This window comes from Candoia aspera, chromosome 2, assembly GCF_035149785.1.
Source record: "Candoia aspera isolate rCanAsp1 chromosome 2, rCanAsp1.hap2, whole genome shotgun sequence".
Taxonomy (NCBI): Eukaryota; Metazoa; Chordata; class Lepidosauria; order Squamata; family Boidae; genus Candoia; species Candoia aspera.
The window spans coordinates 74,660-97,846 of NC_086154.1; the positions used below are offsets into that span (position 1 = coordinate 74,660).

General features: G+C 56.3%; 1 protein-coding gene across 1 annotated transcript in view; it reads right to left on the minus strand.

The window, feature by feature from the left end:
- Positions 1-23,187, minus strand: part of SYNGAP1 (synaptic Ras GTPase activating protein 1) — a 47,011-nt gene that overhangs the window by 12,780 nt on the left and 11,044 nt on the right. The window contains exons 4-13 of the mRNA XM_063291190.1: positions 19,484-19,581; positions 17,823-17,947; positions 16,879-17,032; positions 16,689-16,787; positions 8,218-8,772; positions 7,990-8,134; positions 7,396-7,540; positions 6,987-7,223; positions 445-646; positions 127-308 (exon numbers count right to left, since the gene is read on the minus strand). Coding sequence (XP_063147260.1) covers positions 127-308; positions 445-646; positions 6,987-7,223; positions 7,396-7,540; positions 7,990-8,134; positions 8,218-8,772; positions 16,689-16,787; positions 16,879-17,032; positions 17,823-17,947; positions 19,484-19,581 — 1,942 coding nt within the window. The remainder of the gene's footprint in view (positions 1-126; positions 309-444; positions 647-6,986; positions 7,224-7,395; positions 7,541-7,989; positions 8,135-8,217; positions 8,773-16,688; positions 16,788-16,878; positions 17,033-17,822; positions 17,948-19,483; positions 19,582-23,187) is intronic.

The window sequence follows — 23,187 nt, forward strand, 5'->3', positions numbered from 1 at the left end:
TCTTGGCATTGCTCAGGAGAAAACCCAGCGCAGACCCAGGCCAAAGCCCATCTTGGGGTGGGACCCACAGCTGGATGCCCACCTGCTTCCTGGCTTCAAGCACCCCCGCTCCATCCCAGGCCTGACCTGTTGAGGTCGCGCATCATGTATGAGGGCTGCGCGTCCGCCGAGGGCCCGCGGAGGATGACTGGCTTTGGCTGCAGTCGCTCGCCCTGGTGACTGGGCTGCCGCTGGATGTGCGGGTTCCTGAGAGCGAGGCTGATTTCATTCAGCAGTCGGGGCAGTGGGCCCAGCTTGATCAGGGCTTCCTGCACGGGGACGAAGCAGCAGACAGGCGCTCTGCACCGCTGCCAGGAGGCAGCAGAGGCCCGTCCTCCCATACCCTTGCCCCAAGACCTGCTGGGGGCCACCGTCCCAGCCGCCACCCCGTCCCCTGGCAGGCACCTTGCTGAGCTGAGGCAGGACCTCCCACAGCAGGGCGTGCAGCGTGGAGAGCTCCCGGCCGAGGTCGATGTAGCCCTCAAAGCTGCTGCTGTTGGTGAGGGTGTCCAGGTTGGAGATCTCGTACAGGAACTGCTGCATGCTGGCCCACTCCAGCTCCAGAAACTCGTTCATGAACGCCATGTACTCTTCCTTGCTGCCAAATCTGCCACAGCGGGCAGGCAGGGGGGGGAATAACGTTTCATTACTCGCTGCCACAACATTACCCTAGCACCAGCTGACAGGTGGTGACACAGGTTGCAGCTGTGCCCCTGAATTCGCCAACCCGGTCGTTCCCCTTCCTACCCTGGGTACCCACACACCCTGAACACGGAGCAGAGCGACAGCTGTGTTCCTGCTCCATCACTTTGTGCGACACAAACCTGTCACACACACACACCCAGCCTTGCAGGAGGGCAGCCGAGATTTGCCACCGAGCGAACAATCAGCAAAGCAACGCACCTCGCCTCGAAGAAGGAACACCCGCTTCGCTGGGGTCCTCCAAGAACGCAAGAACTGCCCTGCCCGGTCGGGAAATGCCTGTGGGAGTCGGAGGCGCTCCCCTCTCCTGCCACGGGTCTCCCACCAGTGAGATGTGGAGGAAACCCTGAGCACCAGGTCTAAAAGAGGCTGAGGAAGGTCTTCAGCCACTGGCGATGGCTTTGCTCCGGCCTGCAAGGAAGACCTAACTAGCGGGTGGCGTTGCAGGCAGCTGCAAATCGCCTCCAGTCAGTTCCATTGGCTGGTCCTCTCCAAGGGCTCCTGCAGCTTCAGGCCAGACAGGATTTTACCCATTTCAGTCAGTTTCCCAAGGCAAAGAGCCCCAAACTTTCTGGCCCCCAGCTCTTCAGCCCTTTTTCCATCTCCACTACATCTTTGGTCAAGCATAGTGGCCAGAACTGTACCCAGAATCCTGACCCACAGACCATTGTTTGGAGTCCCAACAGCACCGTTTCCTCGCCTCCCTCCTGATCGTCCCTCGCCCAGAACTGGCCTTCTTGTACCTGCTGCACACTTTTGTTTCCCTAAACAGCTGAGGGTCACCCAAAAACTGGTCCAGCTCCATGACAACCACTTAGCCCATGTCCCTCGTGGAGAAGCTCCGGTCCCCACACTGATCCGTAAAGGGACTCTGCTTTGACTTCCCTCGAGAAAATTGCCCACGTATGCTCATTCCTTGCCTTCTGCTTTTAACAGGTTAAGAATCCACCAAGGGAGAGATCCTCTTACCCGTAGCAACTAGGCCCTCTCAAGAACCTTTCGCAGGATCTCAGGTTGAGGGTACATTAGAGGTCATCTAGTCCAACCCCCTGCTCATGCAGAACCCAAGAGAGCCTCTGAGACCGATGGCCATCTAGCCTCTCCTTGGAGGCACTTTGCTCAAAGGTCTGGGGGATGTCCAAATGTCCAGTATCTGCCCAGGATGTTGCATCCAGCCACAGAGGCATGCTGCAAAAAGTCAAGTTGGTGAGGGAGGGTTTAACTGAGCAGAATCTGGCCACCTTTCCTTCAGCAGGGCCCGTTCTTCACCTGGAACAGACATTCAGCAGATCGGCCTCTGATTTCCAGGAGGGCCTCAGCTGAGGGCTGTGCTAAAAGTCAGCAATGTCCCCTCTGAATTCTTGGCAACTCAAGGGGCTGCGTTCGGGCCTGGGGCAGTTCCAGCAAAGTCTCTCACAGTGTCCTGGAATAGCTAATCTTGACCCCTCCCTCTGCTTTCTTGTTTGGATTTCCTCCCTGGGAAAGCCAGTCGGGCCCAAGGGCCTCTCCTCTGTGCTCAATGGTGGAGAAAGATGCCAAGAGTCCAGCATCCCTTTGTCAGCAACCCAACTGTGTCCTGCTCCTTGGAACAGAAGGGTGGGAGGGGGGCTTACAGATCATCTCCCCCCTGCATCAAAGGCATCAAAGAAATTCTCACTGTTTTTTCCCACGTGCTTGTTGCACTCTGTATATTCACTTTCTATTTTTTCTGCCAGATTCACTGCTCCTTTTGTTTTACGTTGTTAGGGCATGTTTCTTCCAGTTCCCTTTTCTCTTTCCAGCTTCCTCTTCCTAGGCCTGGCTGGCCCTTTCTCACAAGACGAAACACCTTTTGGTTGAGCCTCAGTTATTGTGGGAATGCACAAAACTAAAATGAGAGGAAACCCCACCACCCCCTCCCCAGTCCTGGTGGGGCTGCGACTGAACAGTGGCACATTCATGCAAAAGGCAACAGGAAGGCTTCATTCAGACCCTTTCTGAATGCTGACCTTTCCAGGCCCACCCACAGAAGAGCTCCCTCCCCAAACCCTAGGAAGTACTGCCCCTTCTGGGCCCACAAAAGCAGCTACCTTTAGGCTAGCCGGGGTCCCTCAAGGCAACAGAAAGCATCAGGCCACGGAGCAAAGGGTTACTTTTCCATCCGTAGGTGAATTAAGAAGGAGTAGAACTCAGCTGGCGTTTCACCATCCTTTTTCCACCCAGGTCACTGGGGTGCATCCTCTGTATCACCAGAGGCAGCCTGGCCAGCCAGAAGGACAACCAAAGCAGGGACTGGGAAAACGGACGGACAGCTTCATCTGGGGAGCCATCCATGCACACACAACCCCAACCAGCAGGAGGAGGCTGGGCCAGCGAAGGCCCAGGGCTTCCTCCCTCGCCATTGGCAATCCCCTTATTTCACCTCAGGAGTTCCTCCTCAGTCAGAATGAATGTTTCCTGACAGCAGACAGGGAAAAACTGCATGAGGTGTGCGTGCAGGCTTTTCTATTCCATGCACTTCCTAAAAATGACACATTTTGCACCAAGATGGGGTTTCCAAAAGAAAGGAAGGAGAAGGCTAGGATGGGGGACCAGGTGGAACGGGGGCGACAAAGAGATCCTGGGAGGAGGAGTGGGCAAAATGGGGTGTGGGGATGCTGTTATGGAAGAGCAGGTTGGCCCTCTGGCTCCTTCCTTTTTTCCCCCAATAATTTTATTAAATTATACAGATAAAACTAATAGAACTACATAGTACAGAAATACATTTTAAAAAAATTAAGAATTAAAAAAGTGGAGAAAAAGGAAAAAAAGGAAAGGGGAAGAAAAAGATAGAAAAAGAAGCCTCCCGCTTCATCCCCAGCAAGTATAATCACCATTAACAATTTATCACTCTCTCTTAAAATACAACCAAACATCTCTTCATTCCATGCCTCACCCTCTATAAGCCTGTCTCCAAAACCTCATCTCTCCATATTAATCAGCAAAAGTCCAGTAAGGGTTAGCAGAAACAACAACATAGGTATTACAAACTTTGTTACACCCAGTTTGAATCCTTTCTTTTAATATTTATATCTCTATTTCTATTTAAACAAATCCCATCTCCTCTCTTCAAATAATCAAAGTCCAGTCCCAGTAAAAAAAAAAAAAAAGTTAAACATTACCGGAAATAACCATCATCAGTCCCAATCAGAAAAACCATTAAACATCACCAGAAATAGCAACCCATTATTTTTAACCTTGATCAAATAAACCAAGTTTGTAATCTTCCTTCTTTCTCCCAATGATCTTTAAATTCCTCAAAGAAAATTCTAACACCTGCTTTCTCACTCTCTTAGTCTCTTCTCTCAAAGTTCTTGCCATCTTTGTCAGGCCCCTTTTGTAATTTCAGTGTGGCAACGCCAGAAAATCCCTTTTGTAAATCCAGTATGAAAAAATTATCCACACTGCTCTTCTGGTTTACTGTTTGTACATTTTTTAAATTTTTAAAACTTCATCCAATTTCATTTGTAAATCCTTTATTTAAATCCTCTTTCTTGCGGACTATAATTTTTAAATCCACCTGTAAGTTAATTTCAGTTTTATTCAGTGGGGCTTGTTCCTCTTCAATAACACCTTTTGATTCCACTATATAGTTTGATAACTCAAAAACTTCCTGCACCAGTTCAGTTCAGTAAACATTTCTTTTAAGGTAGCAATTTGGTGCCCTCTAATGTCCAACCTTCAAAGTTGTGTTATGGGTTTCCAAATATAAACAAAGGAATTTTCCCATGAGAAAAGATCCTTTCAATTAACTTCAAAGTCTTAAATCAAATCCATCTGAGCCTTTAACCTGTTTAAAACTTTCTAAAGCCAACAGTAATCATCTGTAATCACCCTTTTGCTGTGTATTCCAAAATGAAAATTCTTACAAAACTTTAAACTCATAATTTTCTTTCTTAACAGACTGAACCTAGAGAATACAACCAGACTTGCGGTTCTGAAGATTTTCAATCTTTAACAAGCAGTAAAAAAAAAAAAAGGTAAATTCCGAAGTGATTAAAAAGATGAGGGTTGGTCAAACTTTGAGTCCATAAAAGGCTACATTAACGGCTCTGAGCTCAGCAGAATCCTGCGATTCCCAGCTGTTTGCAGTTGACTGCAAAAACCTCCACTTCTACCATCTACTCACAAAAAACCCCAGCTGTCCAAAGTACATATGGGTAATCTCAAGATCTCGCCTTGATCCAGAGAAAATTTTCAGCAGATCCAGCATCCAGCTGCCTTTTGGCTGTAATGTCTCCCGCTGTACACGGAATGTCAATTGGGCATTCCTGACTGGAAGCAACTCCACCCGCTGGCTCTTTCCTCCCTGGCTGGAGAACATGCGTCTCCCTCTCCTAAGAAGTCCACAACACACAAATGGGCAGCTGGAGAGGCTGTGAAGCAGAGACCAGCTTTGGCTTCTTGGACTGTGTTCCCGCAAGACACCGGCACGGCCACCAGCTTCTATGGCTTCAGCAGGGGATAGGATCCATTAATGGAGGACAAGTCTAACCGAGGGCTGTCAGCCTTGAAGACCCCATACTCTCCAGATTGGGGGTAGCATCCCTCCAAGTCCCCCTTTCCAGGGAAGGACAGCAGGAGAGGAGAACATCATTTCCTGCTTGCGAGCTTCTCCAAGGCTCCTGTCTGCCCCTCAGGAGGAACAAAATGCCTTATTGGCTGCCTTCCTGGCCTGACCCTACCAGATGGTCCTTCTGTCCTGAGGCATGGAGGGACAGTCTGAAGGGAAAAGGAACCTAAAGCTTCCAGAGGAGTCAGGATGTACTGTGCAGAGCCCTCAATCAGTTAACTGGCTGGGGAATTCTGGGAGTTGAAGTCCACGCATCTTAAAGTAGGCAAGGTTGAAAAAATACGCTCTAATGCGCATTCACCAGGTGCACCAAAGCTGAGTTCACCCAAAGCTGCCCTCCTCTGAATTCTTAGCTCAAATTTAAATGCTTCTTTTGCCAGTCAGTTTTGGGACCCCTCAGGGGCTGAAGCGTTTGCAACCACAAAAAATACGATCAGGAGGTTCTGTTGGGAAAGGGTGGGAAAGGTGGATACGTTCCGGGGCCAAGCAGGAAGGAGCGCAGAGCCCAAGATGACCCCCACCGAAGAGCCTCCAAAGACCAACTTAATCGGCTGGTGAGAACCCACAGCGAAAGGCCCTCCTCAGGTAGACAGCTTCTGAATACAGGGCTTCCAGGGGGGAACAGCCCCCCAGACCTGAACCCGAATGTTGACTGGACACCAGGGCCATTCACACCACACCAGAGTGGCAGATTCAACAGCCCCTGCCTGAACGTCCTCCCCCACGCCCTCGACCTTGTCTGGGCTTTGGGACTACCTTCCCAGACAGACTCTGGATAGGGTGCTGCAGGAAACCCAGCTGGAAGGAAGTCCTGATTGCCCACCAAGCATCCACACCACATGCTGGCTGTGGGGTCCAGCTGGGCCTCCAGGCACACCTCACAGGCCACAGACCTTCTGGGAAACATGGACTTCAGGAGCTGAATGCCCCGAAATACCCCAAGGCGTTAAGAGTCACTTGGATTTAAAAAAAAAAAAAGAGGTAGGGGTATTTTGAGAGAAATACATACCTCAGAATGCATATTTGGGCCACTTGCGTGAACTGAAAACCTCCCCGTTCCCTCTTCTCCACCTCTTGGGATGCAGCTGAGGACCACCCTGCTCCCACACTGCATAGGACCTTGAGCAGTAAGGGTCCCCTGAGGCCACCCAGTCCTACTCTGCTCCCACCCACCCCACCATCTGTCTGGTCTTTGTGTCCTCTACCTGACTCCTCTTCCTGTCAGGAACTTTTTCCCACACGCTCACCTTGTCTGCCTTCCTGTAACTTTGATCCGTGACTGGGTGTCCTCCTCAGGACAGAGAGTGGACCGGCTCTGACCATTTCCTATGCGATGCTCCCTGGAGGCATTTCAAGAGGGTGGCCACTTTCCCCTCTTGGTCCCCCTTCTCAAGCCTCCAACAGTTCCCTCCCTTGCACTGGCCTTTCAGAGGGACCTGGCTGTCTTCCAGTCCCCCAGGAGGCCCCGTGGGACTGGGGGACAGAAAAGGCAGGCTCTTGGTTGGCGCCAGAGAAGAAGGGGGCTCAGCCACAGCTGCAGGGAGGTGTTCTCGTCCAGAGCTCTGAGCCCTGAGGCTGTGCATGGGGCAGATGGTGGAAAACTCACCCCCTCGTTCCCACTGCCTTCCAGCCCCCACCACCCCTCCACACTCACTTGGTGAAGTTGGCCAGATTCTGGATGACCTTGGCGATGAGCGTGAGAGTGCGGGATGTCTGCTCGTCCGGGTACTCCTGCAGGAGGCCGAAGAGGCTGGGTGACATGACTGCTGGACACAGGAAGCGCAGGAAGAGGGACGCACTGATCAGGCGGTCTGCGATGTCTTCCCGGCCCCTTTCAGCACAGCGCAGCCGCCACGATGCAAAGACCTCCTTTAGCTCCCGTGGGAACACGCTAGGGGCAGGGGAGGGGCAAAGGTTACTGCCTGCCCTCCCTGCAGGTCTGCCCCCAACCCCCAGGCTGCCTGGCCACAAATGCCTGGCCCACATAATGCATTTCTCCCCCAAGGCCGCCCAAACATGCAGGAAATGCAGGAGGCTGGTTGAGCCATCAGCCCCACACTGACCAATGGGAGTTGACCACTTTGCAGAGGGCCAGTTCGCAGCACATGCGGAGATTGGCCTGGTGGTCAGCCAAGGTGGAGGCCGAGCACTTCATGGGGTCCACCTCGCAGTTCTCCTCAGACTCGTACAAAGCTCGGATGAACTCACCTGGGGGCAGAGCAGACAGGGATGGGCCCAGCAGCTTCCTTCCCCCAGCCCCACGCAAAGCCCAACTTGCACATAGAGCACCCCTGGGTTCAGGGAAGCTGCCAGGCCTCCCTCTCTGAACTTTCAGCAGAGAAGACCAAGCAGGCAGGCAGGGCGAAGGAAGGAAGACGCCAGGCCCTGCTCCAAAACACGGGTGGAGCCCGGAGAAAGGACAAAATCCAACCCAAATTCAAACTTCCTGCCATTACACCTACCCACCCACCAAATATTTAATGATTTCCCTCTACCTCATGCTGAAAGTTACAATTTCTGGTGAGACTTTGGGGTTGTCTCTCATGACTCTATTTACCAGCCAAAGGGAGGCCATTCCGCCCCATGCACACCCCATGGCTGCCCATGGGGCGCCGCCTCCTCCCCCCAAATGCCCCCTCCTCCTCCTGGGCTCCTACCAATTGCATCCTTGAGGTATTTTTGTCCGATCAGTTTGAGATACTCCTCTATGGCTTTGGTGGCCAGCGTGTTCTCCCGGAAGATGAGGTGTTCACGGTCCATGAAGCGGTCCACTTCTGTCATGGCCATGTCGGACAGGAAGTCCTGCCGGGAGCAAGTGGGAGAGGAGCTGCAGAAGCCATGCCAGCCCACCCTCACCCAGCTCCCCCACCCTTCCCAAGGGGTACCTTGGCCTTGCCAGTGCTCTGCAGGATGTGCACCAGGGCGCAGGCGACCTCCTCCTTGCTCTTGACGCTCAGGACAGGCTCCAGCACGGCGCACAGCATGCGGTAGTTGTTGGTGACATACTCTGCAAACTCCTTGTACAGCTCCATGGGTAGGATGCTCATGGCCTGGAAGCGGCTCTTGACACGGACAGACGGGCAGCCCGACTTGCTCTTGCTGGCGCTGGGCTGGCTGAGCGGGTACCACTGCTCAGCAAAGTGGCGCCCGGTGACACTGGCGATGGGGATGCTGACCATGCCCACGTAGTTGCTCTTGTCCTTCTTGCGTTTCTTGTCCGTGTCCTTGTAGAGGTGCAGTCGGATGGTGCGCACAGCTGGCAGGTTGTTGAATTCGAAGTGCTCCCCCCAGAAGACGTTGTCTGTCCGCATCTTGCTGGTGGTGCGCGCATACAGCATGTCGTCCAGGCACAGCTCGCAGTAGTAGCGCTTCTTGGGGGGAAGGTCCCGCGCCTCGATGATCCACAGCTTCAGCACATTGTCCACACGCCGGCTGTTGTCCTGCGCAGAGGAGGGGAAAGCTTAGCCGGAAGGAAGTCCACACCGGTGCTCCGAGGGCCCAGGAGGAAGCGGTGGGCCAGCCAGACCACAGACAGGGGCACAGGGAGGGGCAGGGGACCATGCTCTCCCTTCCCATCCCCACAGGACGTGTGGCTCCTTCAGTGCACGCAAGACCCCTGCCTGCCCAGCCAACCCTCCAGCCCAGCAGAGCCTCCTGGCCCCTCAACCCCTCCAATCCAAGGCCCCGTCGCAGCCTGGCCCAGCCTGGTCCGGCCAACCCCATCTGGGCCCACTGGTGCAGGATGGGGCACTCTCTTCCCAGAGGGATGGACCATAATACACGGCCTCTCACAGTGCACCGCTTAGCATCTCCCCAGCAAGCAAATCTCTATCAATTTCCCCAAGCCTTTTAACTGGTATGGGGTGGCGCCCTTTTAGCTCTATTAATTCTTTTTCCTCTGCTTTGTTTATAATTGATTTATTGCTGTGTGGGAGAAATCTCAGTCTCTGTCTCATAAGCAGCATGGAGAATACCCACTACGGGGTGGCCTAAAAATAGTACCAACGAGGGATGCAGCAGAAGACTGTAGAGAAGAGGCCCGGCAAGCGGCTGCATCCCAAAGGTAAAGGTGAAACAACCACAGTCAGCCCCACTGAGCTGGAGGAGTCTCAGGACTGGGGGACCTTGGAGAGCATCTAGTCGAACCCTTTGCCCAGGACAGGAAACACTACTGCCACATTTGGAACGGAGAGCCGAGTCCATCTTCTGTTCAACACCACCAGCAATGCAGAGTCCCCTGCCTCCTAAGGAAGGCTGTTCTGTTGTGGAACAGCTCCTGCAATTAGGAATTTTTTCCTGATGTCCAAGTGCAATTTGCTTCCTTGTATATTAAACCCAGAACTGCTTGCCTGTTTTCTGGAACAACTCTGTCTTGCCTTCTACCTGACAGCTCTTCAGATACTTGAATTTGGCTATCGCATCTCCCCACAGCCTTCTCTTCTCCAGGGCAGACATGCCAGATGCTCCAACCAGGCCTCCTAAATGTTTCCTTGTATCCTGCCGGCTGTTCTCGGGGCACCATCCAGTTTGCCAGTGTAAGCACATGGTGTCCAAACTGGACCCAATATTCTAGGTGTGGCCTAACCAACACGGAGAGAGAGGAACAATTACATCTTTTAATCTTGACATTGGACTTCTGTTGATGCAGCCAAGGATTGCATTGGCTTTTTTTACAGCTGCATCACATTCTTGGCTCATGCTCAGCTTGTGATTCTCCTACATTCCTTCTGCAGATGCTACTGCCCTGTATACCCACCCCATCTTGTACTTTTTTTTTCTAGCAAATATAGGACTTCTTATTTGTCCCTGTTGAAATTCCTCTTGCTAGTTGCTGCCAATTGTTCCAGCTTGTCAAAACATTCCTGAATCTTGACACTCCTCTGTGGAGTTTGTTGGTGTCTATGTTGGTATCCTCTCCAAATTCAGCTATCACATTTTCTAACAACCCATCCTAATTTACAAATACATTGACCAGCACAGAGCCTAGATGAAAGCCTGCGGCACACCACTCAACATTTCCCTGTGTCTGGCTTGGCCAGCAACCACAGTGCCTCCGTCTCCAGCACAATGATTCAACCAGCTCCAGGTCCGTCTAATGGTCAGAGTCCAGCCCACATTTTCTCATCTTTTCTACTAGGATCTCATGGGAGACTTCAAATGTTTTGCTGAAGTCGAGGATGCACTACATCCACATTCCCCTTGTGAACTAAATCGGTCACTCTGTTGGCAAAAGAGACCAGATTGGTCAGACATGACTTATTCTTGATCAAACCTGCTGGCTCCCCCTAACCAGTGCCTTCTTTTCTAAATGATTATTGACAATTATGTGCCATCAAGTCAGCATCGACTCCCAGCAACCACATAGATAGACCTTCTCCAGGAGGATCCGTCCCCAACCTGGTCCTTCAGATGTCCCGATGGTGCACCTGTTAGCACTGTGACTGAGTCCATCCACCTTACTGCTGGTCATCCTCTTCTCTTCCTTCCATGTTCTCATAAACTGACTGCTTAATAATCTATTGCAAGGCTTTTCTCAGCATTGACCTCAAGCTGATCAGCCTGCAGTGGGACATCTTTTACCTGCAGTGGCAGCACAATGGAAGACCAATAGACTTTTTTCTAGATGTTTGGCTCCCACCAGTTGATGATTCACAACAGATGGGCCACCAGAAAGCCAGGGCTGTGAAATGGATGGAGTATCCAGGACTGCTTCTGGTCTGCAGTGCACCACCACTGGCAGATTAATGGTCCAAGTGCCCCGTGACAATCTAAAATGGAACACTTTTCCACTGGTATCTGGTCCCCGGGTCACCTGCAGGAAAGATTTCATACAGGTTGGTAGTATCACTTGCCAGAGCAGTCAAACACCTTTTGCCAACTACCTGATTTTCGGAGGTATGGTCATTGCTAGCTGAGTTGTATGGCTTACTGTCAGTAACCACAGGACATGAGACAACATATATTCCAGTTTCCATAAGCCAAGGTTTGGGAAAATGAAGACCAGTCTGACTTCCATAGCTAGGAAGATAATAAAGCAAATGGTTTGTCAGCATCTTCATCAGTCGTGGGCAGCATGGCTTTCTCCAAAATGCATCTTGCCAGAAAGGTATTTTTCTGCTACTGGCTAAGTGAGATCACTGTGGAAGCAATTTATCTTGATTCCGGCAAAGTATCTGACAGAATCCAACATTATATTATGGTTTACAGTGGTGGTGGCAGGATTATCATTTAATAAGTCCCCTTCATTCTTTTCTCAAGAAACTGTTAGTGGTCTCAAATGGCAAATGCTGAGCTTTACCATGGACCCAGCATAGAAGCCAGGATGGAAAGGTAAACATGAAGGAACAGAAAAGAGACATCTAGGGATGCACGGTGCCAAATACGATCTGCAGTGAAGTTTCAGATCTCTTGCACATTTCATCCATAGTGGAGGGAAACATTTTGCAAAATACCAGAAAGGGGCAGATAGGTGCAGATATATATTCTTTGACAGGCCATGGTGCAGAAATTTTAGTTGTCTGCAGTCTTATCAGGATTCAAATGGCCTTCTTCCCTGTGGGCTTCTGAGGAGGGACAAGATGACCAGCCCTGCTGTGCCCACGGATGCCCAAGTTCAAGAACTCCTAAATCTTTGCCCATTGTTGCAGCACCCTCTTCTCCCTCTGTGCTGCTGGGGGAATAGCAGCCAGCCCCCACAGCAGAGTCCTGCACACATCCTACCTCTGTGCCACCCTGCCTCCCTCCTTGCTTCACCGGGGCCAATCTCCCAGGCCTCCCAACCCAAAAGGAAATTGTCAGCAATTGCCCTGGGTGGAGTGGAAAGGCCTCCTCGCTCCCAGCCCAGTTCAGTTGGAGCAGAGCGCTTCTGCCAATCAGCGACAGTCACCAACTCTAGAGCATTTCTCTGGTTTAAGAAGAGACACACTTGTGGCTTATGTGCAGTGGCACATGGATTCCTTTCATTATTCTTCGGGAAGCTGAGCTGAAGGTCTTGTATGGGCTCAGTCTTGGGTGTTCTGAAACTTCTTTCCCAACTGCAGAGACCGGTGAGCAAACTCGGCAGCTGCTCCCCACAAATCTTGTCAGCCCAGAAAGTGCTGCTGGACCTGAGCTGTATTTTGCTGCTGGAGCCCAGCACAGCCGTTCCCACTCTCGACCAAGGCGGTTTCCCCCAAATGTACTTTTGCAGCCCTGCTACAGATGTTTTGTTCTGGACTTCACAATGGAAAATAACTTTCCCAAGACAATCACAATGGCAATGAGGATGAGGGTGATGCGGCTTGGTGACCAAAACAGAGGCCACCTCCACTCCCACACCGGCCCAGGAGGAGCGAGGAGGGCAGCGGCCTCCCGCCAAGCATGTAGGAGGAAGGAGCCACGTCCCCATGTCCCGGGCTTGCTGCAACCCCAACCCTGAACTGCAGGGTCAGCAATACAGGAAAAGCTCACTGGAAAAGGGGGGTTTAATGGCGGGGAGGGGGGACATGATGAGAAAGATCCTCCCCTCTGGCTCCTCCCTCAGGAAACCTGCAAGGGAAGAGTGGACTCAAAGAGGTACAACATGAAAGCTCTGCTGGGGGAACCTCTCCTCCCTGGCTGCTCCCCAGAGAAATGTGCAGGGCCCCTCTCCAACAGGGAAGGGGGTTCCCTGGTCATGCCCTCCTGCCTGCAGGGAAAAGTGGGTGTTCACTGAACCAGGGGGAGGAGGAGGAGGAAGAGGAGGAGGGCGGCACCATCAGGCTTGCAGGATTGATGCCAGTCCAGCCCAGTAGACCAGACCGGGCAGTCGGCTCCGCGGGAAGGACACTTTGCTTCTACTGAGGACAGCGGTAACGACAGGCCTGCAAGCCTGACAACGCTTCGTGTACTTCGGTGAGGCGGGACAGCCTCTGCCTGAGCTGCTTCCTCTGAACGTTGCCTCGTAATTCTGGATTTAAAAAACGCTTCAGCCCTTCTGCTCAGGTGACAGTCCCTGCCTATCTCCATCAAGGTCATCGCCCTAACTCTGCCGCATGCGGGCAAAACACCAGAGGACTCCCTACAGCGAAGAGGCTCAGTACACTCCTGGAGTTGGCCGGGGGGGTGGCACCGTCAGTCCGGAAGGCACATGGGAATCCAGGCCCCCCCGGTCCCCCAGGACAGGCAGGGAGTTAAAAGGCTACCCGGCTGCTCTTCCCACGGTGGTGCCCCCCGGGGCCAAAACAGCCTGGCATCAGGGCTGCACGCACTGGGAAGTTTCACTTGGGCAACTGCCCTGTGCCCTCACGGCATCCAGGAAGAAGGGCACGGTGGCTGCCAGATCAACTGGGGGGAGCCTGTGCCCAGAAGGGCCCCATCGCTTCCAGGCCAGCTCACAGTCTGGGAGCCGAAGATTAAGTCTGAACAGTTCAGGGGCAGAATAACTGCAATTCCAGTTTCCATTGCTTACTCCAAGAGGGCCGTGAAGATCTGAGAAATGTGGGAGGCAGAAAGCAGACAGGACCTCGAGGAAGAGCCACATACCGCAGAGCTGAGCTCAGGCCCGGGAGGGAGGGAGGTTCTTTGGGTACGTCCCAAAGAAAAAGAGGTCCCCTCTGCCTCCCGGAAGGTGGAGGCAGCAGCCGATAGACTGTTGTGATGCCTGGACAGGCACTGGGGAGATCACAAAGTGATTGGTCTCTAAGCACCTGGAGGCAGCAGCTGCCACAAGTAGTGTGGGTTTGTCAAAAATAACACTGCCAGGCTAACCTTTACCGCAACACTTTGTGGAAACACCACAGGTGCAGGACAACGTGCCTTCAGCTGCCAAAGACATGCTGACCAGCAAACTGCCAATATCTGGGCTTGCGGGGGCCGGGCAATTCGGTGGATGTTCAGCTGGCTCAGAGGTCCTGCCCCAGAGGGCTCATCGGTGGCTCCCCATCCGGTTGAAGAGAGGAGCCAAGGGGTGCCCGAAGGGGCCCTCTGCCCATCAGTATTTTCATTCGTTGACGCGTCGGATGAAGAGGTGGGGGGAGGGCTTGGGGAAGCTGCAGGTGGCACAGGATCGGGAGGGAGAGCTAACACCTGGGAGCCGGAGAAACGAGCTGAGAGCAGCGGCGTAGAACGAGAATCAAATGCACACGTCTAGGATGGGGGATACCTGGCCTGGCAATACTACTTGCGGAAAAGAGCCACGAGATATAAGCTGACTATAGAGTAAGAGCCAGCGTGTGTTGCAGCTGCAAAAAGGGCAAATGCATCGCAGAAACGTAGTTCCCCGCTCCCGTGAAGTGCTACTTCCGCTTTATTCTGCTCTGGACAGAACCCCCTCCAACACCACACTCAGTTCTAGGCCCCAGACTCGGAGAGGATTCAGAAAAGCCGGAAGACGCTCTGGGAAAAGCAGCAAGTATGATGGGAGGCTAGAAACCAGGTCCTGTGAAAGGAGACTGAAGAGCCTGGCAGTGCGTAGCCATGGAAAGGGGGAGCGGGGAAATGGAGCCCCCCCACTACCTGAAAGGTGGTCCCTCTAGAGAAGGCCAAGGACCATCCTCCCCGCTCCAGAGCACAGGATGTGGAAAAAGGGATCGGGTCCGAGGAGGGCTTCAGTGCCTGGCCACTCAGGGACGCTTGGACCCAACTCGGCGACCCCTCAGGGACCCTCCTGGCCTTGGTGTCAGGGGGGCTCTCCAAAGGGCTGCAGACAGCCGTGGGCAGCTTGGCTGTCGAAGCTGGGGTGGTGCCTGGGGCTGGACTCGGAGCCCACCAGGCTAGAGGTCAGACCCGCAAAACCGGACGTTCTCGCAGGAAGTCGGGCACAGCTCAAGGGGGGTCAGGAGGTTCTGTTCCAGCAGCTGAGGACCCAGCCTGGCGCCTCGCCGCGCACAAAGCCACCACTGCATGGCACCCCTGCTCAGCTTGGGGTTGGAGTGCGGCCTTAGACAAGGAGGGCCGAAGCAAAGAAGTGTTGGGGTGCAAGAATCAGGCACTGAGGGGCCACGGGGGGCATCCGCTCCAGCCTCCCATGTAAACTGGGAGGGTAAACAGCCATGCAGAAACACTGCCCTGGGCATCCCAGATGCCCAGCCATTGGGGGCAGGGGGCAGCAGCTGGGGAAATGTTCTGAGACCGGAGCAGCAGGCAAGCAAGAAAGGCCAACTGCTGGGCATTTCAGCCAGTCACAAAGGCCCTTCAGGGGTGTCAGAAGCCAGTCCCAGAGTTCTCAGAACCAGGCCTGCTGGCTGAGAATTCTGGGGGTTGCAGTCTACACACGCTGAGGGCCACCCATTGGGAAAGACTTTCTCGGGCCATCTTTCCTGTCTAAAGTTCTTCCCATTGGCACTACAAATTCTGTTACGAAGAACTCTTCGGCTGGCCACAGGACCCTCGGCCACTCTAGGGCTTCGCTTTTTCAAAAATGAGGTAAACAGCCAATAAAGCCCAACTTCCCAAGAAGCTTGGAAACCATCTTCATTTGCTCCTCAGGGACCAGGGCAGCCCTCCCACAAGGAAGCAGCCCATGGGGGGTGCTGTCTGTGCCCCACCCTGGACACATTTGGAGACGTCCCCATGAGCCAGAGACGAAGAGGAAGGTGCTCCATGGGTGGGTGAGAACCAGCTGCCCTGAAGACCCCTTGGCTCAGGGCCAGGGGAGGCAGGGCCAGTGGACTCAAGGGAGGAATGGCCGTGTCTCGGCCATTAAGGCAACTGGACGGGAACTTCATTTCAGATCCCTTCAGGACAGGAAAGTTTCCAGCATCCCTTGTGGCTTAGCTTAAGGCTGCTGTAACGGGGGGAGGGGGGGAAACTGCTCCTGGCTTTGGAAGATCCATTTCGCTGATGACACAGATTTGGAGGGAGAGGTCAAGGAAAAGGCAGATGTGCAGCACTATGACCCATTGCCACTCCCACCAGCACGGTGACCATCAGCAACCATCATGGGAAGGGGGGGGACACACCTTTCAGTTGGTCTTGGGACTTTCAGGGGGCGCCCAGAGGGATCTGAAACCACGTAACCCCAGTTTATGGCAAAAACATCTGAACTTAGTGGCCCGACTTGATGCCAGTTGGCAAAGGGGCTGTTTTCTCATCTGGCAAAAGAGGAAAACTGAGATTGCATCTCCAGGTTTCCTAGGGGACTCTGCCCCTCCTGCTTCAGGGGTCCCAGAAAGTGGCCCCAGGATGCCCAGAGAAGCAAGAGGGAGCAAAAGGCTTGGCTTCCTCTGCTGCCGCAGAGAGACCCCTTCCTGGAAAGCCAGGGCCGCCTCTGCAGGGTGGCAGAGCAAAGCAGCCACAATGCCCAGGTGCCAGGCAGGGACAACCCCACCCCCCAGGACTGCCTTCCAAGGACACTGGCAGTGGGAGAGGCCAGAGGGGCCCAACCAGGGGGTCCTACCTTGTTTGGTTTGACGGCTCGCTGCAGGTTCTCAATCCACTTGTCTCGCTCTGCAGCCGAGCGGCAGGCAAAGCACTTGGTGCCAGAAGACGTCGTGACCTGGGCAGAAAGGGTGGCAGGAGTGAGCTGCCCTCTGCACATGCCCAGGAGCCCCTGCAGGGAGGCAGAGGCACCAGCCGCCAGCCCATACCTCAAAACAGAACTCCTGGCCCAGGATGCTGCTGTGAACTGGCTTGATCAAGGAGTCCTCGTCCAGGTTCAGCTCCAGAGCTTCAGCGGCGCTGCTTGGGCTGAGGAGGGACTCGTGCGAATGTGACTCCTTGAAACTCTGCATGAGGCGGGCCCTGCGGTGGAGGCACGCTCAGTCAGCAGGGAAGGAAGGGGCTTGCCAGGCTGCGGCCGGCGGGGGCAGGCCAGGACCTGGGGGCAGGGTGCAGCAAGGGAGGTGGGGCTTCAGCAGAGCCTTGCTCGGGGGTACCTGGCATCTGCCCCCCGGAGGGGCATTTCTGTAGCCTCAGGGAGTCCCAGAGTCAACCTCAGCACAGGAGGGGGAGAACGGGGCAGGGAGGGGCCAGCAGGGGGTGTGCTCTGGATGCTGGGAGGGCTCTGGGGCCCCCACAGGGGATGTGTGTCAGTGGATGCAAGGGGCAGTGCTTGCAAAGGCCAGCTGAGCCCTCGACCCCCCTTCCCAGACCCCTGCCCTGTGCGAGTGAGCAGCAAGCAAGGGAGAGTCCATGCGCGGCAGGTCGCGGATGTTCCCCCTCCCTTCCCCGTGGCATTTCTGCTCAGAGCTGCCGCCCCCAGGAGGATATATATAGCCTGCAGCGTAAGTGGAGGCAGCCCGTGCGTGTCGGGGCTGCCGTCAGCCGGTGGGGGGGAGGCAGGCAGGCAGGCAGGCAAGTGCTAAAAATATGCAGGGCACCCGGGACGAGTCTCGGGGGCAGGTGGGCAGGCAAGCTGGCCAGTGCAAGGAGGGGGTGGGGGGCAGTGGGGGGCTAAGGGCAGTGAGAAGGGCCACAGAGACCCCCGGCTTCCAAGGGAGAGTCTGGCCAGCCCTGGGGCAATCTCCCCAGCCCCATGCTCCCCCTCTCCCTGAACTGTGGCTGCAACGAGTGGGACCTGCCTTGTGCTCACCTGTCATGGTCAGCGCTCCGAAAGCGTGGCAACATCTGGCGGAAGCTGCTGGTGCGGTCCAGCTTCGGCTGGCTCTTGGTGCGCTTGATGGAGCTCTTCAGGCGGCGGCTGAGGAAACCCTGTTGCTGCAGGCAGAGGGGAGGACCGCCCCAGTGAGGCTGAACCAGGCTCACCCCTACCCGCTGCAGGTGGCAGGGAGGCCCTGCCTGGGGAGGGAGGACTGGGGGACCTGTGAGGATCCCTGCCCAGTTGCCCCTGGTGCCAGGAGGAGAATGACCACCCGCCCCCTCCCTGCCTCCCAGAACACACTTAGGAAAAGCCACCTGGCTTGACCCCTCCCCCCTGGGCTGCAGTCAGGGCCCAGCCAGGGCAAAGTGGTCAGCTTCCATTAACAGGGGTGGCGATGCAGCCCACCTCGGGCTTGACCTCTTCTCCAGCAGCACCGGAGCCACCCAGGAAAGGACTATGGCTGGATGAGGCCAAGCCCCCATGTATTCCCGCAGCCCAGGTTACGAAGTGGCTGAGCAGATGCCAGAAAGAGGCCAAGAGGCCGAACTGGCACTTTGGCTGGCACCCATCCCAGAGAGCCCTGCTTTTCACTAATGGTACAGCCCCTTCAGAAACCATCTCCCTCGGGGGCTATCAGCACCCGCCTCTGCACCGGTCCAGCTTAATTTGAGGAACACGAGCTTGAGCCTGCTCATCTTTCCAGAACCCGCCTTTCCTCCCGTGTGGTCTCCTTTCCATTCCATTCACGGCTCCTGCTTGACCGACAGAAACTTGTTTGCTCTCGCCTGGGAGCATTCAACCTTTTCTGGCCCAGAACCACCCTGGACCTTAACAGTGTTGGGCCCAATAAACATCCATTCTCTTTTGCTAAAGTTACGTTTGATACCTTGGGAGGTGCATTAAGGGCACCCCCAGGCTTGTGGGCAGATTGTGAGGCCAAGGAGGACCGGCAGTTCCCCACATTTTTGTGCCATCTACAAAGTTGGCCCCCTCCCCCACCAAACCTCAGCATTCTTCTCAGAAATGGCATGCAAGGCTGGCCCAGGATGAGGCATGCCAGTTAGAAGCTAGAAAGGAGGCAGGAAACCCATCCGTCTGCCCTTGTCGGCTCAGCCTCAGAGTCCGAACAGACACAGCAGAGGGCTGTCAGGCTGAACCCCAAAAACACCAGATTCCCTGGCAGGCGCTGCCCTCTGCGGCTTGAGATGGCGTCCCCAACAGCCCCCAACAGCTGAAATGATCTCAGCTCCTCTTCCATAGAGGTGCCCCCCCGCATGTGGGAGCATCTGGCAGGGAGCTTCCAGAGCCTCTGCCCTGTCATCTGCCACACCCCGTTGGTGACTTCCAGATGGGTGAGTGGGGCAAGAGGAGAGCAGAGGTGGCAGGCCGGGAATGGTGGCTCCATGGGGGACATCCTTGCTTGTCCTGCTTGAGTCCCCTGCCCCAGGCAGGCAATTCCAAGCACTATGGGGCAGTGAGGCAATCTGTTTAGGATGTGGGGGACTTCTCCTTGCTGGAGGAAAGGAGTTGGGGGCCTCCTCCCAGCATAAGGGGTTGGACTAGATGACCTCTGAGGTATCTCCTAGTTCACACAGCCTTTCTTTTGGTTCCTGCCACTGCTGAAGAAGGAGGAGGGGGCTGCAGTCACTCACTGAGGAACGGAAGGGGGGGGCCGGTGGAGTGTCCATGTTGATGCTGTACTGCTTTCCCCCAGGAACACTCTTCCGCCGGGAACGGCTGGCGTGGTACTCTGCAAATGAAGAAAGGGCAGGGTCTACCTCCTGGACATCCCCTGTGAAGGGGGCTTTCCGGGGGGGAGCAAAGAGCCAGGAGGAGTGTGGGAGGAAGACACCTGCTGATGGATGAGCAGCACCGGTTGGCTGTGCCAGGGTTAGGTGTTCTGGAGCGCCCCCTCCCTCCACCACCTCTCCAGGAAAGCAGGCTATGAGAACAGCACCCATTCCTCCTGGCAGCCCACTTGGGAGGCCAGCAGGCAGCATCCTGGTATCACCAGCTGAAACCACCCCCCCAGAGGAGTCAGCAAGCCCAGCCGCCGCCAGCACCAAAGGAGGAAAGGAAGGAGGTGCCCTGTACTGCCAGGCAAATGCCCTGAACACAGTGGTGCCTCTGGGCTCCAGCCGGGAACCCCCTTTCCTGTTGGGGAGAAGGCAGGGGTCACCTGAGGACAGGCCTCCCCTCCCCTCGACCCCAACCTCCCAGGTGCTCCCAGGCCAACGAAGGCAGAAGTGGCTGCTCAGAGAGGGCCAAGCCAGGGCTCACCCCGGGCCTTGCTGATAAGCCACCAGGCCAACCCCCAGGAAGACTTTCTGGGCTCAAGGGGAGAGTCTGGGCCCCACCTGACCAGCCCAGGACTCCTTTGGGGCTCCCCTCCCCCCAAATGGCAACCAGGAATCGCAGGGTCGAGAATCAGGATCCCCCAAATCCCTCTCACTTCTCACAAGGCAGGCCCCAGAGAAGGACCCCAAGGTAGAATGAACTCAGAAAGGAACTTCCCCATGCAGGATCTGGCCACTACCCTGCCCCTGAAGCAGCGTCCTTCTCTGGAGTTGGAGGAATCCCCAAGGCCAGACTCACCCAATCACTTATTTTTATTTATTTTTGCAATTTAAAGGCTAACCAACTTCAAAAGACTTTGAGCAGCTCACAAGCAATCACATGCGCGCGCGCACGCACACACACACACACACACAGAACTGGCCCATTCTGGGCCTCAGTGCTACCATGAACCCGAAACTGGCCAAATGAGTAACTGATGAAGGGGTGCATGCGAATGCACCCAAAGGGTGTATGTGTGAGCGTGTGTTGCACGGGCCCAGGGTTGCAGCTGTCCAAGCTGGACCACAGCAGAGTTCTAGCTGCTGCTGCTGCTCGGGGGGGGGGGGGGCAGGGGATGCCATGGGGCAGGAAGGGCCCTAAGAGCATGGTGAGGCTCTCTTCCCCTCCTCTCAAGGGCTGTTCAGACACACCCAGGGAGGCCCGGTGGGGATACTTACCTCCCATCCCCACGGTCCTCACAGGGGGACAGTGCAAAGAGGTCCACAAGCCCCTTTGCCCCTTTGGACCCTCCTGCCTTCCACAAACACCCTCACGGAAGAGGTAGACAGGCACAAGACAGCCCTGCCATGTGCCCACCTGCCAGGGAGCAGAGTGTCCTCCTGGGTGCAAGAACAGCAGCTCCTCCAAAGCCCACGGGGCCTTAGGAAGGGGGAAGCCCTGCCAGGGAGGACTGGCACCAGGTGACCGGCAGCTACTGCTCCCCCAGCAATGTGCCGGAGCCCTCTCCCCATGGGGTGGCAGGATGCCAAAGCCTGGCTTTCTGCTGCCATCATGCAGTGATCACAGATGCTACTGACCCCCTTGCCTCGAGGTTTGGCCCTCCAATGACCCCTGACCCCAGGATCAGTGGGGACCCTCCTGCCCTGTGGCCCTTGAGCAGCACCAGCTGCCAGGCTCTGCAGAGAAGGCCCAGGCCCCCCTCCCCACACTCAGGCAGAACACAGAGCCACCCACCAAGCTCCCACTGCCATCTGTCTTCCCCACCCTGCCTGCCTGCCGCTCTACCACACCACCCTGCGAGCCACCGCCTCGGATCCCCAAGGGTGAGCACCATCCCCTTCTGCTCTCCCAAGACCACATCCCTCCTGTGCCAGCGTCAGGGAGGGAGGAGGTAGAGCCCAGTGCCCCCCAGGGGAGGGCCCTTCCCTCTTCTCTCTGCCCCCACTTCCTGCCTTGCTCCCCTGTTCCCTGCAGAGCCTGGCCTTTGGGAGAGGACTGCAGCTGAGCCCGGGGCACTGGGAAAGGCAGGGGCCCCTTTGCCAACCCCTGGCACCCAGGGGCACCACACTCTGGCTGGAGGAGCCCACCCAGGGAAGGCAAACAACGATGCTGAGTAAGAGCAGGAGCGGTGCCCTGCTGGATCAGACCGCTGGCCCATCTGGTCCAGCAGCTTGTCCTCTCAGCAGCCAACCAACTGCACAAGGATGCTAACACACACACGCACCCAAATACACCCAAATATACATGCATGCACTACAGCCTCAAGAACTGCAGCAGTGGGGGGAACGGGTAGGGCTCAGCCCAGCTCCCAGTCTGCATGCGCCGGCTGGGTCCGCCCCAAGCACGAACCATGACCTTGCTGCTTCGGCTGGCACAGCTGCTGCTGCTGCATACAGGCCACAACCTCTGCCCACCAGCACAGCTCAGCTGACTGCCTGGCCTGCCACTACCACATTTGCGGGACCCCCAGCGGGTTTAGCCTACACACCAAGACACCGACGGCCACATCGGAGCCAGCCCACCTAACTGTGTGGATGTGGGCAGGACGTGGTCGTGCGGTGTTAGAAAGCCAACCTGTGGCGCGTGGCCTCAGCAGCTGCTGCCACACAGCACTCTCCCCGGCCGGTCACCAAAGCCAAGCCTCTCCGACCTGACCTGACCGCAGCCAGGGGCAGGGGAGGAGCATCGGGACGCTGGAAGGGGGCGAGGTGCTGCAGAGGGAAGGGCGAGAGGGCAGGGCCTCCCGGTGCTCCGAAGCAGCCAAACAGCCGCGGCCGTCGTCCCCGCCAAGATCCCGGGCTCGCGAAGAGCGAAGCCGCACCTGGCCCGGGAGCGCAGCAGTTGCTCCTCCCCTCCTCCGCTTCACGGCCAACTCCGCGGGGGAGAAAACCGCAGGCGTTCGGGCGCAGGACCCGGCCTGGAGAGGGAAGGGCCCTGAGTGCAGGAGCCCCGGGCTAGCTGCAGAGACCGCCGAGCACGCTCCCCTGCTGGGCCTGCTCCAGCGCTGGAGGAGGAGCGGCGTCCCCGGAAGCAGCAGCCCCCGCGAACGAAGGCTGACCCGGGCTGAGAGCAGCCTGAAGCGAGGGGGGCTCCCCGCGCGTGCCCGAGCACCAGACCCGCGACACCCACACGTTACCCGAGCGCGCGATGCCAAGCGGCCCTGCGCGAAGCCGGACGCGGCGGCGGCGGCGCTGCCCACGCGCGCCCTCGTGCAGAACCAACCGGCGGGTACTGCCGCCCGCGCACCACTGCCTGGCTCTCCCCGAGCACCCCGCCCCACGGCCGGGCCGGCCACGCGCCACCTTGCCTGCCCTCGCCGGGAGCGCGCGGCCCTCTCCCCCGAGCTGCGGCGTCCCCCCGGAGGCGCGCGCCCAGCCCTCGCGGAGCTCTTCGCCGGAGCCCGGACGCTCTCGCCCGCCGGCTCGGCCTAGTCCGGCCCGGGGCCCCCCGCCCTGCTCGCCGACGGACGGCTCTTACCTGCCAGCGCCGGGAGCAGAAGGTGCGCCCCCGCCGCCCGCGGCTATGGGGCGCTCGCCCCCCGGGCGAGGCCCATCCCGGG